The sequence below is a fragment of the Cebidichthys violaceus genome, unplaced genomic scaffold (assembly GCF_023349555.1).
Source record: "Cebidichthys violaceus isolate CVI_PGR_0920_01 unplaced genomic scaffold, fCebVio1.0.p SCAF_96, whole genome shotgun sequence".
Taxonomy (NCBI): Eukaryota; Metazoa; Chordata; class Actinopteri; order Perciformes; family Stichaeidae; genus Cebidichthys; species Cebidichthys violaceus.
Window position 1 is genome coordinate 260,384 of NW_027176982.1, and position 16,490 is coordinate 276,873.

General features: G+C 46.1%; 3 protein-coding genes across 4 annotated transcripts in view; 2 read left to right on the forward strand and 1 right to left on the reverse strand.

The window, feature by feature from the left end:
• Nucleotides 1-1,337, forward strand: part of LOC137868061 (ubiquitin-conjugating enzyme E2 E2-like) — a 47,667-nt gene extending 46,330 nt beyond the window's left edge. Inside the window, exon 6 of the mRNA XM_068704574.1 lies at nucleotides 518-1,337. Within this exon, the coding sequence (XP_068560675.1) occupies nucleotides 518-615 (98 nt within the window). The 3' untranslated portion in view covers nucleotides 616-1,337. The remainder of the gene's footprint in view (nucleotides 1-517) is intronic.
• Nucleotides 1,338-5,359: 4,022 nt separating this feature from the next.
• On the forward strand, nucleotides 5,360-13,478 carry ube2e1 (ubiquitin-conjugating enzyme E2E 1). Of its 2 annotated transcripts, none has more exons than XM_068704573.1 (6): nucleotides 5,360-5,435; nucleotides 6,502-6,705; nucleotides 6,818-6,868; nucleotides 12,332-12,464; nucleotides 12,624-12,771; nucleotides 12,909-13,478. In XM_068704573.1, the coding sequence occupies exons 2-6, from the start codon at nucleotides 6,509-6,511 to the stop codon at nucleotides 13,004-13,006; spliced, it is 627 nt and encodes a 208-aa protein (XP_068560674.1). In that variant the 5' UTR covers nucleotides 5,360-5,435; nucleotides 6,502-6,508; the 3' UTR covers nucleotides 13,007-13,478. The 2 variants fall into 2 exon arrangements, with proteins under 2 accessions (XP_068560674.1, XP_068560673.1); XM_068704572.1 differs by lacking the exon at nucleotides 5,360-5,435 and adding an exon at nucleotides 5,491-5,774.
• Nucleotides 13,479-13,543: 65 nt separating this feature from the next.
• nkiras1 (NFKB inhibitor interacting Ras-like 1) lies at nucleotides 13,544-16,417 on the reverse strand. The gene is made up of 4 exons (XM_068704575.1): nucleotides 16,329-16,417; nucleotides 15,961-16,061; nucleotides 15,493-15,734; nucleotides 13,544-15,342 (listed from the first exon to the last, which is right to left on the reverse strand). Exons 2-4 carry the CDS (start codon nucleotides 16,052-16,054, stop codon nucleotides 15,100-15,102), a joined length of 579 nt encoding a protein of 192 aa, XP_068560676.1. The 5' UTR covers nucleotides 16,055-16,061; nucleotides 16,329-16,417; the 3' UTR covers nucleotides 13,544-15,099.
• Nucleotides 16,418-16,490: the final 73 nt, after the last annotated feature.

Consider the following 16,490-nt stretch of genomic DNA (forward strand, 5'->3'; position numbering starts at 1 on the left):
AAAGAAATGAACTATTTAACGTTCCTAAAAACGTTCGGTTTGAAGTCTTGTCCATTCTTTACCTTCTGTCTGTCCGCTGTGTCCTCGTCCCTCGCTGTCATTTATATATATGTCTAAGTACATTAAGAGGGATGCAACAAAAACAGGGAGGTCAAATTCCTTATATGTGCAGACGGATAAAGCTGATTCTGATTCTGGTGGTGGTCGGTGGAGACCAAAGACGGAGGTAAAAGAGATCGGAGCGTGGACAAACTGTACATGCCGGGTGTGTAAATAACCACTTTGTTTGCTAACATGGACATGTTTTTCCTCTGTTTACAGCTTGTTGCGCTGCACTCTTAACTTTTCAGCATTTTGTCGATTCAACGGACGAAACAAAAGTCGATGCATTAATTAGCAATGAATCAAATGAAGCCACGCCTCAGGGGCATAATCGATGAAGACGTTTGTTTGTTTGTTTGCGCCGAGTCTCACTGAGTTCCTTCCTTCCTTCCCTCCCTTCCTTCCTGTGTTGCAGCCGACCCTCTGGTTGGAAGCATCGCCACACAGTACCTGACCAACAGAGCGGAGCACGACAGGATAGCCAAACAGTGGACCAAGCGCTACGCCACATAGACCAGCGGCAGCCCCTCCAGGACCCCCCTCGACACACACACACACACACACACACACACACACACACACACACACACACACACACACACCTCCCTCCTCCGAGATCTATGGAAGCACACCCGCTCCTGTCATCCACCCCTCCCCCCCTACCCCCCCTCCCCCCCCAAACCCAGAGAAATGAACTGTTATTTGTTCCATGCTGACTTGAAAAGCTTCTTTTTATACAAAGAGTCTATTGGGATTGTATTTTCCAATACACTGAATGTTGATATGGTCATGAAAAGCTTTAATACTGTTATTGTTCTCGTCGTCGTCGTCGTCGTCCTTATCGTTATTGCATTGTTTATAACATCGTTCTCGCCACCCTCGTCATCTTCCTCTCTAAAAGCGTACTATTCCCCGTTCCATGTGATGGTTTCATGTCAAATGATCATACCGAGTGAGTGCATTTCCTTTTTGTTTTCTTTCAGTGTTTATTTTAATTTTATTTTTAATTTTTTTTTTTTTTTTTTACAGCTAATGGTCAATATTAGTGCATGGCGTTCAGGATATGTGTTCAGGCAGTGGACATGTAGTCATGTCGTGTATTATTTCTGTCCCGAGTTCTGGCATGGAGTGAGCCCATCATCATGTATGACGATAGTGCTAGTTTGCTGTACATTTATTGCCTTGTGAGAATACATACTCATCGAATACTCAATTAAACACTGGCTGTAATGTGACCGGCCTCCGTCTCTTGTTTTAATATCACGTGTGATTGATTTACAGGCTCATCTCAGGATGCTTTTCTATATTGAGCAGGTCTAGATCCTACTCTATGTTGCAGAGTGCTATCGCACTCCCAACGGGCCCCAACATATAAGTGCTTCTTCCTTTTGTTTCACGCGACACTCTTCTTCAGTTTCGTGAAGATCGGACCGGCGGTTCTTCCGTAACCCTGCTGTGACAAAACAGACAAACCGAAAACTGATTTTAAAGGATTTTAAAACTTTGGAAATGCATCACTTGTGCGTAATGTACAGGAATGTCTGCCTGTATGTGTGTGTGTGTGTGTGTGTGTGTGTGTGTGTGTGTGTGTGTGTGTGATTGGCAAACGCATTGCCAGATGACACCGCATCGCAAGAGTTGAGTCGGTGTTAAATGAAAGCAGCTCAGGAAGAGTGCTGGGAATTAAAAGACATTTTTTTTCCAAAAACGTGGAATTATAACCTCCGGGTCCGTCGCGTGTTGCCATTTAAAAAGACCCCCCAAAAAAAACGTTTCCCCGTAGACTTCCATTGGAAAATAGACTCTGGATTAGGTCCCAAATCCAGAGTTCTCCTTTGCGAATGGGCCTGAGACGGAGCAGTTAAAAGGCCGCCGTGATGCTGAAGATCCGGGTTGTTCTATCACTCTGCAGTCCATCCATTTTCGGCTTCATGCGCCACTGAGCAATCTTCTAAAAGGAGTTCGCGAGCGCCCGCCTCCATCGCTGTACCCTTGTCTGCTGCTCCGACCCTACTGTCGCCAAAACACCGGCGTCGTGGAAACGAGCGAGGAGGCCGTGTGTGCGCCGCCGTCTCTCTCGAACGTGGCGCCTCAGAACGGCACGAGTTCATCTGGACGAGCGTCCGAGGAGACGGTAAGCAGGAGATGAGAAGCATGTGAATTGGGGGCCGGGCAGACGCAAAAACAAGATGGCTCCGTCTGCTCCTGACGCTTTAATAAAGGCAAAACTCCTGGTGCTCCTCTCGGCATGACGCGAAAAAAAAAAAAAAAAGGTATCTCGATCTGTTCTACCGGTGCGAATGTTATCTCCTCTGGAAGATGCTCCTGAGCTCACTGGAGACCCTCTCTCCAGCTGTGTGGGGAAATCAAAACTGATTTCATTTCTTTAAGGTTCTTCAAGCGTGCACTTTGATTTTCTGTCCCCTCTTCCTTCCCGATGAGTCACCACCGTGTGCCGATACACGAGCCACATTCACGGTCACCTGAGGTCGCACGTTTCCGACACACGGCTGAGCGCTAACTGATGCTGGAGCCGCCGAGGGTCGTCTGAACAAATGAAATGTCAAGTCAGCGTATATATATCTATATATATAGATATATATATAGATATATATATCTATATATATATCTACCCTACATTTCAAACCAAAGTCTAGACGTGCACAAAGAATGATGTGGTGTTTCTTGGCCCTCCTCCTCCTTCTCCTCCTCCTCCTCCTCCTCCCTGAGCTGACATTATGTCCGACAATGTGGACCAACTGATGTTGCTCCGCGGACGTTAAAGCGGCCCCTGGACCGTTGGCATGACGACATGAATGTGAACTCCTACAGTGAAACAGAGAGGCGTCGTACGCGTCAGTCAATCCTCTTGACACCCGTCAGGTATCACTCGGTGGATTTCAGCCGTCATTCGGGACGTTATTGACTCTCTTCACGGAGTCCCGAGAGACCGGATTTGGATCTCGTGAGCTCAAAACGACGATTGTCTCGCACGAACAATTATGTCAGGTAATATCTAGCGCGCGCGCTCGTTTTTTTTTTAACAAATAATGATCTTGTCGGATCGTTTCTTTTGTTTTTTGTGTGCAATCAAAACATATATAATTCTACAGGTGACTTTGTCATCAATTTTCTATTTTTAATCAGTGATTCCTACATTTCCCAGAATGCACGTTGACAGTCCAACGAGGAGAATGAACATGCTGCAAGAGCAAGAGAAACCGGACTGTGTGTGTGTGTGTGTGTGTGTGTGTGTGTGTGTGTGTGTCTGATTGATTGCAGGCTTATCGTGTGTTGAAAACAAAGTACACCACTGAACAAACTATCACTTGTTGACGGTCCTCTTCGCAGCAACTGTGTCCGCCTTGTTCCGAACAGGAGACAAAGGGTTGCTGTGGGAGGGGGGGGGGGGGGGGGGGGGGTTCGCCTCTCTTGACTGCGTTGCAAAACCAGCAAAGTGGAGCAACAGTGGCAGAGTTAATTATGGTCGACGCGTCGGGAGGGGGAGGGGGAGTCCTCGTCCTCCCTTCCTCCCTCCCTCCCTCCCTCCTTCCTTCACACACTGCGGGAGGAAACGTCTGACAGAGAAGGAGAAGTCACTGATGCGTGTTTTAATAGTGTCACAATTGCAGCCGGAGGTCCGGCATCAATAGGAGTGAAGAGGCCAAAGTTGACCTGTGAATAAAAAGGCACCTGGTCTGCATAGTAATGGTCATGCAGGTAGACAGATGTTCATATCTACTTCATTCATCTGTTTCCATTATATTTGTTGTAAGTTACATTTGTTCCAACATGAAGGTCAAGATGCTGTTTCAAAGATTAGAAACGTTATGTTTGTCGTAATGTGATGAACTGCTAATTTGAGTGAACACCGTTATGCAACACAGAAAACACTACATACATGCAAATTACAGGTGTATAAATATGTGCTTATGAATAAATAATTACTAACAAACACACGGTGCACAGATCGGAAGAAGTTCTGGGTCAATCGGGGTCCAAAAGGTCATTCCTGGCCTTGAGAAAAAATTTTTTTAGTAGTAAATATAAATTGAAACGCATGACAAGCTCAGCAGAAACGTCTCTCTGGGGAAGCTGAAGTCAAACCCAAGAGAGGACGCGAAAAAGTGCCACTCTATGTCCGCGTGCGAGTCTCACGGCGACCACTTTGTCTAATGTTTATTTAATGCTCAACCCATTTCACACGTCAGGCCTCTTTATCAGGCCGCATAAACGGCCTTTTAAAACTGTCACTCAACTCCGGGTCGCCCCGTTTTAGCGGTGGGTCGTAACTCCTGCTAATGGCTAACAGTAGCAAGATTTTTATTACTTCCCAGCAATGAGTTGGCGTATAAACTGCACAAAGATAATGACAAGAGTGTGTGCAGTGTAGAACGTGCAGAAAGGATTCACCGTCCCAATGGATTCGTATTTACTTCGAGCAAAATGGAGAATATTTTAATTAATATATAAAAAATAAATGTGGCTCAAGAAAAGTCCTGGTAATTTATTTGGTTTTCTAATAATGTTTTTTGAACATGTTTCCTGTATAATTTAACCCCTTTTTGTTTAATTACCTGTGTCACGTGCAGCCTGTGTCATCACTCTGTGTGAAGAATATGAAGTGATGAATGTAGATTACAATGTCAGGACGTCTGTCTCCTGCTGGACCAACACTTCCGGCGAGAAGAGGCACGCGTTCCAGCGACAGCGTCAAGTTCACGTCAATCCCCGGAAAGTGGGCGATTGAAGCCCTTCAAAATAAAAGCCCCCCCAAAAGTTAACTTTGACAACTATATATTTATTTAGCAACATGGGTCATTGTATTTAACATGGCGAACATTTAAGACGGAATAAAAGTATACATTTAAAAAAAATGTTAAATATATTTTACATTAATTATATATTTCCAAGCAATATTTTAACACACAGTATAGATAATGATAATACAAATATTTAATACAAATATCGACCATGTGAGTAAAGGATGAAAAATAATTTGATAATGATTACCATTAATTTAAAAGTCAACAAATTGATTGTTAGATGTCTAAAAAGCCAAAAAGTGTTTATTATTAATATTGTTTATTATAAATGCTCAGTTTATTTATGGCTACATGCTTTTCTTGTACCTACTTTTCTGCTACATCAATAAAGATTATCTCATCTTTATACTGTATTATTGCCGCCTCCGCTTCTCTGTGCTTTTATTTTTAAACAATGACCGGAAGTTTAACCTCCCTCCATTGCAGGCGGTTTGACACTGGTGCGTCCAGGCTGGCGGAGGCACACACACACACACACACACGGGCTGTGCACACACACAAAGAAAGGTACCAAATACTTATTATTTGTATTACAGCGCACAATATCGTGGCAGTTAATGGGCAACGCGTGTCTTTTCCAGAGGACGCCGGTGGGACTGCAAAACGTGTCCGTGTTACACCGTCGAAGGAGAATTTTAGGAGTCGTTCCATCCTGTGACTGGCGGCGATCAGCTGCATGTCGACGGATATAGCTTTAAAGGGAGAAAGAACCTTTAAGTGCGTGAGCGTGGTGTGTTTCTGTTTCGGAACCGGCGGAATTTTTTTTTTTTTTTTTTTTTTTAACGCGTCGGAAACGCGCCGACTTCTTTTCGGTGAAAGTTTCATTCGCGTGGAAATTGTTGAAAGGTGTGAAGTGTTGTTCTTTTTTGGGGGGGGGTTGCATGCCGACTGCGACATCGCGCCCCCGTCGATGCATTTTCTGCTTTTTTTTTCCATCCCGACCTCTTCGACTCTCTCTCTCTCTCTCTCTCTCTCTCTCTCTCTCTCTCTCTCTCTCTCTCTCTCTCTCCTCGAGGAGGGCAGAGAGGTCTCGTGCTCTGTGCGGTTTGTCCAGACAGAAGAAGCCTTAAAGCCCAACTATTTCACCAAATGATTTTCCTTTGTCGCAGCCCGAAAAGGCTACAACATACATATATATATATATATATATATATATATATGGATCCAGTTCACGCGGGTCCACGTCTAGTCCGGGGCGCCGGTTGTAAAAACAACGGAAGCGTTAATGGGACTCCGTGACTGTACCGTGGGATTCGTACTCGCAGTCTTATATGGTCACCGCAAAGATGTACCGGTTAGGTCTGGCGTGCAAGAGCCTTACATTTCAGAGTTCACGCGCTCGGAATACAGGTGCACCACCTGACACCTGTGCGTGTCAATGACATCCGAACCTTAATTGAACCCACTGTAGTAGACGCAGACAGTGGGAGGACGTGACATATTGATATATTAAGTGTATTGGAAGCTCCAGAAGCAAGTCTCTGCAGCTGGATGTCAGATTTGTGAGGAGTGGGATGGATGGTGGTCCTTGGCTTTGTGTGCCTCTCTAACACTGCGAGATCTTTTCCCCCAGGCTCGGTATGTCGGATGAAGATTCCCGTGCCAGCAGCAGCAGCAGCAGCAGCAGCAGCTCTTCTTCCTCCTCCTCTTCATCGTCGACACATCAGCATCAGCATCATCAGCACCAGCAGCAGCAGGAAGTGAACGCCCCGAAGAAGCGAGAAAGCAAAGCCAGCATGAACAAGACCTCCAAACTCCTCTCCACCAGCGCTAAAAGGTGATGGAGGTGGAGATGAGGTTATTTGACTCGAGGGTGTGTTGTGAAGCAGCCTCCTCTGTCCTCCACCCAGAGCTCATCTCTTCATGCTTTTTTATTTTTTGTTTTGCAGAATTCAGAAGGAACTGGCTGACATTACATTGGATCCACCACCAAACTGCAGGTGAGTGAATGCTTTTGATAGTGAGTGAGTGAGTGAGTGAGTGAGTGAGTGAGTGAGTGAGTGAGTGTCATATGAATCTCCACTCAGAGGAGAATTTGTTTGACTGTCTTGTTTTTGTTTGCGGTGGCTATTTTAAAAAAATGGCGGGCGTGTGCAGAGGATCCTCTCTGACCAATGGGTGTTCGGCGAGTGTTTTAACTCCACCCTTTTTTTAAAAAAAACAACGTATTTATTGGCTCAACTCGACAGTATAAAGCGCCGGTGGGAAAACAAGAAGAGCGGTTCCAAGCGAGGCGTTTAACGTCAGTCGAGACGAGTCTTCATAAAGGTGCCGGGCTTTTGGACTTTAGCCGGGTCGAAACTTGAGTCCTGAACATATTTTTGGTTGAAGCCGCAGCTGAAAGTAGTTCCCAACAAATGCGCTGATTCCTTCTTTTTAAGTAACTTGTGCTAAACAAAACATTTCAGGCTATTTCAGGAAATTGCTGAGCCTTTAAAAAAAGAATAAAAAAAAAAAAGAAGTAGTATTAACATGTTTGGTTTTGGTCTTTTCATCACATTTTGTTGAGAAACCAAAACAAATGTCAATTATCCAAAGAAGAGGTGAGATGAATGACCTCAAACATGCGTGATGAGTGATGCATCTCACCGGCGAAGCCTCATTTCTTCACTTTTGTTTTCTCCTCCACTCGGTATAAAAATCCCTCCATTCAGCACCACGTGCCTCATGGAGGGATTTTTTATTATTTTGGTGGATTTTTTTTTTTTTTTGCTTCTTTCTGCTTCATTCAGCAGAGGATCTGCTCATTAGGGCGTGAACGGGAGCCTCCGCCCTGCAGATGCCGTTGTAATGGATGACACGTCGATGAGTCGCTCCACGGCTCATTTTCTCTGGGAGGGTTGTTTCGGGCCTCCTCGCGTCGTTAAAAAAAATGGACGCTTGACGGATGAAGGAAAGACTCGTCCCGACCAGTGTCCATTATCTCTCCCCCCCCCCCCCCCCACACACTCGTAGCCAACTTTGTCTTATAAGCGCTATGAGGCCGAGGCTTTCATCTGTCATTCATCAAAATCTAATTATACTCCACATGGGGAATGCCGAGCGGGACCTCTTCTTCTTCTTCTTCTTCTTCTTCTTCTTCTTCTTCTTCTTCTTCTTCTTCTTCTTCTTCTTCTGAAGTGTGAACTGCAGACATCACAGGCCTCCCTCCCTCCCTCCCTCCCTCCCTCCCTGTGTTGCTTTCACTCACCAGCTACTTTTTTTTTATTTACTGCTCTCTTCCTGACACTTCATTCTCTCTGTCGTTCACTCCGCCTCGTTGTCCTCTCGCGCCGTTCCTCTTCAGACGTTGCCCTCGGGTGTCGGAGGCGGGAATTCCTGACATTCCGGTTCGGGGCTCATGACAGCTAAGGAACGTTCTAAGCTGTCTACGCTGCGCTCATTAGCGCTAAGTAGGGGTGGACAGTTATGACGTTAAAAGACCCTTTTTATTGATGTGGGTTTTTTGTTTTTTTTAGCTGGAATCATGTGAAAATCACTTATTTTGTTAGCTTGCAGAGAGTCTTGACAGGCCTGCGTGTGATTCCCCGTCTCCTGGTACAGCAGTTTTCTTCACACACACACTCACACACACCTCCGCAGTGTGTAGTCGTCGTGCATGTTTGACATTACTGAGGTTTTTCTCTGCAGCTTCTTCATATCTATAAAAAGCCTGCTCCCCGGAGAGGAAGTGGCTGGTCCGTACAAACCGTTGTTACTTCACAATGTCGCTGTTTCGGGGAGTCCCCCCCCCCCCCTCTCTCTCTCGGCCGTAGTCGGGCAGCAAGAGGAAGTAGATGTTTTCATTTCAGGTCCCGTCAGCTGCAGGTATGCCGCGGGGAATCGATTGACAGAGCTCTAATTTTGGCGTTGGCGAGACATCATTGGTGTCTGCGGTTGTTCTCGTCTGTCTTTCAATCATCCAAATGAACACATTGAAGTTTGAATCCGTTCAAGCACCTTCTTCCTACATCTAAGCAGCATCCTTTGTGTCGCTCCAGGGTCCAGTGATTCATGTTCAGTTTGTGTCGTCGTACTGTAGTGCTAGACTTATCGTTATTGTGTGTGTGTGTGTGTGTGTGTGTGTGTGTGTGTGTGTGTGTGTGTGTGTGTGTGTGTGTGTGTGTGTATATATATATATATATATATGGAAGTCGTGTTTATAAGTTCAGTGTAGAAGTGGACCGAGGCAGCTGCCTTGCGGTACACCACACCACACAAGATGTGTGAAATGGAAAAATGCACAGTTTGGCAATGCTTGCATCATTGGGCTGAGCAATAGTGTTCATAGAAGCTGATTTCTTTTGATGGCTTACATGTTCAGAGACATTTCTTATTGACTTGAGAATGAACTAAACGGTAAAATAACTTGTATATAAAAAGAGCTTTTCTCAACTTAAAGATATCGAAGAAAGTTGCGTTATCTGTACCAAAACTTAACTCCCGTAGGCACAGCTACGGGAGTTAAGTTTTTGGGGTTAAGTGTCTTGCTCAAGGACACATTGACATGTGTGGAGCAGGAGCCGGGGATCAAACCTTTGACGACCCCCCCCCCCCCCCCCCCGAAAAGGCAGCCCTGCTCTCCACTTAGCCATGGTCACCCGCCCACCCAGTAGTCAGCAACAACACATCGTTGTTGCTTTTTAGGGTTACATACAGATATTTCCTGTTGCGCTTCCAACTTTTAAACATTCATTTTTAACTTTTTGTGTGAATATTTGCCTGCAGTAATGTGTAACAGTGGAACACATGTACTTGTTGCGAATACAATATTTGATGAATGGCGTTCTGCGCCTCTGTATTTATTCATATTAGGAGTTTCTCACTAATGTCGTGATATGGATGTCATCCGTTTCATTATAACGATGAAAGAATGATAAGACAGAAAGCGTCAAACTGGAACCTGACTCTTATGTTTCAGTGGAGGAATACAAAACGCTGGCGTATGATATTCATCCTGCACTGTCCTCATGACAGCTCTGAGCGAACATTTGCCAGGCTGATTGCCATTGTGTTAAATTGGCGGGGTGGGTGAGAGTGGGTGGGTGAGGGTGGGTGAGGGTTGGAGTCTCCTCGGCACTCTCTGTGAAGTGGAGTCATTATATTGTCTCAGTCGGGCGGCTTATTACAGTGTTTCTCTCTCGTCGTCACAACACAATGCGAGCAGATAGCGGTGATTGAAAGCGAAGCCCGGCGTCTACGCCAAGGTCTGCGCCGAGGAGGGGAGCGAGAAGACCTCGTTAGACCATACGGAGAGATTAATTTAAGCGGGAAAAAAAAAGGGAGCGATAACGAGAGCTCGGCACCGAAAGAAGAATAGATTTATGAGGATTTATGAGGCTTTTACGCTGAAAATCAAATCAATTTTTGTTAAGAAAGCAATATATCATACATCCCCCTCGGTGTTTGTTTTGGGTGTCATGTGCTTTATGGGATCAAAACTGTAATAAGAAAGAAAATATATTAAATAACAACGCCCGGTACAGGTGTTCTCTGCTGGCTGTAAATGAGGATGTCAGTACTTTACTTAACGTCCTTGTGTTAACACCGTGTGTATGTGTGAGTGTGAGTGTGAGTGTGAGTGTGAGTGTGAGTGTGAGAGTGAGAGAGAGAGAGAGAGAGAGAGAGAGAGAGAGAGAGAGAGAGAGAGAGAGAGAGAGAGAGAGAGAGAGAGAGAGAGAGAGAGACATGTTCTACAGATGCAAAACTGCGATACTGTTGCCGGTACGACTGGTCCATACCGTCAACAGATCATTATTCAAGCTAATCTCTAGAAGATGCAGCCGAACTTTTTTTGTATGAATTCCACTTGCTCTACATTCATATAACACTGCGGTGCTGTATTTTGTGCTTCCTGTCGGCTTACTGAACATAATTCATCCGCTGTGTGTGTGTGTGTGTGTGTGTGTGTGTGTTTTTGGGGAGGAAGCTCGCTGTTGTTTTGAAAGGTTAAAGTCTTAGTAAAGAATGAATCAGCTGAAATGTCAGCAGTCTTCTTGCAGTGCGCCTGTACACAGAGGTGGCAGAAGAAGCCCCCCCCACTCTACCACCCCCCCCCCCCCCCCCCCCCCCTCGATATTGAAGTGACAACAGTGATAGTGTGGCACACAAAGCACTGGGTCGCCTTTTGTGTGCGACGGAGGAAAGCCCGGCCGCTCTATCTCTGAGGCTCGCCTGTGTGAGAGAGAGAGAGAGAGAGAGAGAGAGAGAGAGAGAGAGAGAGAGAGAGAGAGAGAGAGAGAGAGAGGCCTCTTGTCGTCGTCGTCGGGTTGATTCAGAGGGCTACGATACAAATGCATCTATTCTCGACACAGCAGCGGGTTGGGACTTGAGGTCCCCCCCCCCCCCCCCCCCTTACAGTAACCCTGGTAACACCATGTAAATGAAACATGTGGTGTGTTTTTACACCACATCTGGATAATCCCTCTGTGGTTTTTACATTGAATTTGAATATTCTGATCTTGTTTTGGGCACTAATGGCAGCATAAGACCGTCCCCATTGGTCAGTGGTGATGTCCCTGGTAGACCATTGGCTTCATGCCAACACACACACACACACACACACACACACACACACACACACACACACACACACACACACACACACACACTACGTCCAGTGTAGTAAGACTGACCTTTTTTTTATTGTTTTATTAGCTGATAAGAATCACCTGCACAGTGTCTACATGGAGCTATAGTGGAGTTCAGAGCTGGCTTTATTGACCTGGACTGGTCTGATCTCTTGTTTACTGCTGAAGTTCATACGACAGTAACGAGGTGTGTTGTGTTTTTTTTGGATGTTTACCAGCGCTGCAAAGCTATGAGAGCAGTTTTAAAGACCGTAAAAAAAACATTGAGTCAGCGGCCTGAAGCCCGGCCTGGTTTATGAAGGTTCAGACGACCGACGTTTCCTCCTCTTTGTGTGTGGATTCGTCTCTGTTTCAGAGAGTGTTGATCTCTTCTTCTTCTTCTTCTTCTTCTATCACTTCCCACTGTGCCGGCTTAATGACTCACACGGGCGATTGCACTTTATCGTCCTAATGAATTTACCAATAAGAGCTCATGGATCGGAATAGACAGGTGGTGATTATTCAGTCATTTTGCAGATGTTGAGTGCAGCAGTGGAAGATAAGCGGGGGAAAGGTTCGACTAACGCTTCCTCAGCTGGAGGACCGGGGTCTTAAAGCGGAGCTGGTGGGAGAGACTCTCTGGGGCTTTTGGAACAATTTACATTCAGACTCTCTTTAGTCCTTCAAATTCACTGAACTGATACCATCTCCAGAATTACAAATACACGTCTAATTTCTTTAGAAACACAATTTATCTCTTATTGTGTGTGTGTGTGTGTGTGTGTGTGTGTGTGTGTGTGTGTGTGTGTGTGTGTGTGTGTGTGTGTGTGTGTGTGTGTGTGTGTGTGTTGACAGCGCCGGCCCCAAAGGAGACAACATCTACGAGTGGAGGTCGACCATCCTGGGCCCTCCGGGCTCCGTGTACGAGGGGGGGGTGTTCTTCCTGGACATCGCCTTCACGCCGGACTACCCCTTCAAACCCCCCAAGGTGAGCCGCGACTGGTGCTGTCGAGCAGGGGTGTCATTCTCACGTCTCCCCACTAGAGGGCACCGTTGTGCTTCGAGTGAATTCCTCAGGCCTTCTCTGTCGTATCGGATCATTTAAAGGAGGATTCTCGTCTCACCTTGTGTTCTCCTCGGTGTCCAGGTGACTTTCCGTACGAGGATCTACCACTGCAACATCAACAGTCAGGGGGTGATCTGTCTGGACATCCTGAAGGACAACTGGAGTCCCGCCCTCACCATCTCCAAGGTGCTGCTGTCCATCTGCTCCCTGCTCACTGACTGCAACCCGGGTGAGAGCCGCAACGCACACACACACACACACACACACACACACACACACACACACACACACACACACACACACAAGCTATTTTTTTTTCCTGTTGTTGTGGATATAGACGTCATGATGTTGTTTGTCCGTCCACAGCCGACCCTCTGGTTGGAAGCATCGCCACACAGTACACGACGAACAGACCTGAACACGACAGGATAGCCAAACAGTGGACCAAGCGCTACGCCACATAGGAGGAGGAGGAGGAGGAGGAGGAGCCGCTGGCTGGACCGCTAGGGGATGTGGGGGGGGGAGGAAGGAGGGAGGCGGGGGCGTGGCTCCCAGCGGGAGGAGGGAGGAGGATTTTTTATCTCTGAATTGAAATCTTAACTCCTGACATTTTAGTTTGTTGTATTCTTTTTTGTTTTTTGTTTAAGTTATCTCCGGCCCAACTATAATCAAATCTGGCAATTATGCATCGAGTGTGTTTTCTCTTTTTCAATCTTGTGCTTTTGAAGAACGTGAACCGCTTCGCGTCGCAGCATGAGTCCCGGTCGCCGCACATCCTCACCTGTGTTAGGTTTGCTTGCCCCCCCCCCCAAAACGTCTGCTCTTTGAAGACGTGTTTCGATATGGATGCATATCGGTTGTGATTTGTGTTCTGTACTGATAAAAAAAACAAGCTGTTCTGTTTCTCCCTTTAAGAATTAAACGTGACCGACTGAAGCGTCCGACTCCGGGTTGATTTGTAAAAAGATCATCTTCAGGAAAAAAAAGAAAGATTGAAAAGATTGAAATAATGAAGATGTTTTTTTTATTCAGTGCATCTTAAGACAAGAGTTACAGAGCAGAGAGTACAGTCCCACTGACTCTGTCCTACTAGCAGCACATTCAATGTTATTACTTTGAGACATTTAAGGACAAGGGGACACAGCGCGGGGACATCCGTCACATTGTTCACAAGTCAAGGAATGTGGCTCATTAAAGTGACAAAAATAAATTAGTTCAAAAATAAATATTTCCTCTCGACGAGACATTTCTACAGTTAAGACTCACACACTAGCGGTGCCGACGACACAGGAGTGCAAACAGACGGCAGACAGACATTCAACTTCTACACCACGAGTAAAAGGCAGCACCATGACTATTATTGCTGCCAGGCCATACTGGATATATATGCGTGTGTGTGTGAGATGGACTGGACGAAGGCTAGCGGAGTCCCCCGCCTGAAGACCAGGACTGAGGGACATGATGGGACATGAGACCAGAGAGAGAGAGAGAGACGTCTCCCCATCTGAAGACACCGTGAAGACTTCAGCGTTTCTGAGCAGGACGGATGATTACAGACAAAAAGAAAATCTAAGTTCATCCTTTAAGTCGGAACGTTTAACACATTTCAGCTGAAAAGGAACGTAAAGTGTAAATCCACACGTTTTGTGTCAAATCTTTGGTACTGAACTAAGTTTTTAAGATGTTTTTTTTTTACATCTTAAATTATAGAAACTGACTTAACGTTGCACAGAAGACAACGTGAACCATTGGATTCTTAAACGCGTTGGGGAAATATGCTCATCTGCTTTCTTTCTATAAGAAAAATAAAAAAGATCAGACGTCAGAAAGTCAGAATGTGGTTAGCCTAGCTTAGCATAAAGACAGGACGGTACTAAAACCAGACAACCTCACTGAACCGGTGAACAGTCACTGCACCCAGGAAATAGTCCCACCCCGTTACTCTCTAAAACCACTCGTTTTTTATTTGTCAGCGACGTGAGGTTGCCAGGTTTGGTCCCATCATGCCTGAGCAGAGAACAACAAACACCTGCACTACAGCTGGAGACACTGTGCAGAAGCTCTGGGTGGAAGGATACTCTGTCAAGAAGTAGTTCCATCACACAACTGATCCTAAAATCCCCCCCAAAAAAAGTTGTTACACTTGTGCTTGTGTCTAGATTAAACAAACAAGATACATAAATGTTAGTTAATGAGCTTTAGAGGTGTTGGTAGGAATAGTACCAGGCTAGCTGTTTCCACCTGCTTCCAGTCTTTATGCTAAGCTAGGCTAACCACGTTCTGACCCCCAGCTCTGTACTTAACATGCAGACATAAGTTTGATATCAATCTTCTCAGCAAATAAGCATATTTTCCCCAAAAAGGTTGAACACAACCCCTTAAATGATGTTTAAATTGTGTATAACTGGAAGAGTGCGTGTATAATTTACAAACAAGCAACCGCAGTCTAAAGGCTGAACTAAAGGCCTGTCCGTGTCGTCCTGCTCGTTATTCCCACATGAGGTGAATGCAGCCCACTAAAGGGGAGCAGGGGGGGGGGGGGGGGGGTTTCAGAGGCTCAGATGTCATTGGACGGCGTGCCTTTGCTCTTGCGTCCGGGCAGAGGGAAGGCCGACTTGCTCTGAGGCTGCGTGAGGCGGCTGGTCAGCTGGGTGAAGGGCTCGATGAGGGAGTTGCGTTCGGTGACGCTCACCTCCCACAGCTTCACCTTCTCGCCCCGCGCCCACTGCTGCGCCGCCTCCTGGTCCACCTGACGACGCTCCCGCAGGTCCGTCTTATTGCCCAGCACGATGACCGTCACCTGGAGGACAGAGACGCCAGACCAGATTACGTCTTTTTTTTTTTTTTTTTAAAAGATTTAAGAATGTAGACAATGCAGAAGATGACACGGTGGTTAACGTATCATTTAAATGTAGGAAGCAATGCATTTTGGGTACGGAGCCAGCCACACCTCTTTCTTATCTCTGGACTTGTCTATTTCCTTCTTCAGGACGTCCACCTTCTTGAAAGACTCGGAGCTGTCGACGCTGTAGACGAGCACGAAGCCGTCCGCCACCGAGTAGTAGTGCTTGGGGAGGTCCTGTCCCTCGTGGAGGCCCTTGGTGTCATAAAGCCTCAGCTGCTCCTTCACACCGCGGTCGGTTTCCACCGAGGCCACGTAGACGTCCTCCTGGGTCTCGCTGGACTCGGAACCTGGGGGGGGGAAAAAATATATATATATACAGACGACACAACAGCTTCTCAGCAAAGAAGGGATGATAAACTTCAATCAGTTTCCAGTGCAAGGGAAACCATTAGACGTGTTCAATGAGTCCCAGAGGGAAGTGTTGTCACGGTCATATTTGAACCCTTATGAATCCACATTTGACCCGTATGTATGAATAGCGCAGCCGCGTTATTGTCCAGGTACGATACTCACCTACAGAGTGGTTTCCGTACAGCAGCTGTTCCAGTATGGCAGTTTTTCCAACTGCTGCCTGGCCACACACCACAACTTTACAGCCTTTTCCCATTTCGAGCCTACAAAAAAAAAAAAAAAGGTACAAAGCCAAACATGTCACCTTGTTCACAGCACCGTGTGGCATGTAGTAGACATGCTATACTGACACGAACACCAACGAGAGCAGCTCAAAACAATAGTATCGTCGCTTAGCTATGACAGCGCTCTGTTGTTTAGCCTAGCTAGCAAACAGGCTATAGCAGGAGCATATAACGTCATATAAAACAACACAGCGGCGGCGAACCACTTCTCTGTTAATGATTGACACAAACGGTCAAAGTTCTTACTCGAATCAAGGAGGATAGCTTGCTGTCTATCAAGTCTTTAACCGTAGCATCACAGCCAGTGCGTCCATTCTGCTCTGCGAGCGCTGAGAGTTGTTTTGTCACTGCGCATGCGCGACGGAGTTAGATCCCAACACTATTTATGAAATCATAAAAATAATAGTA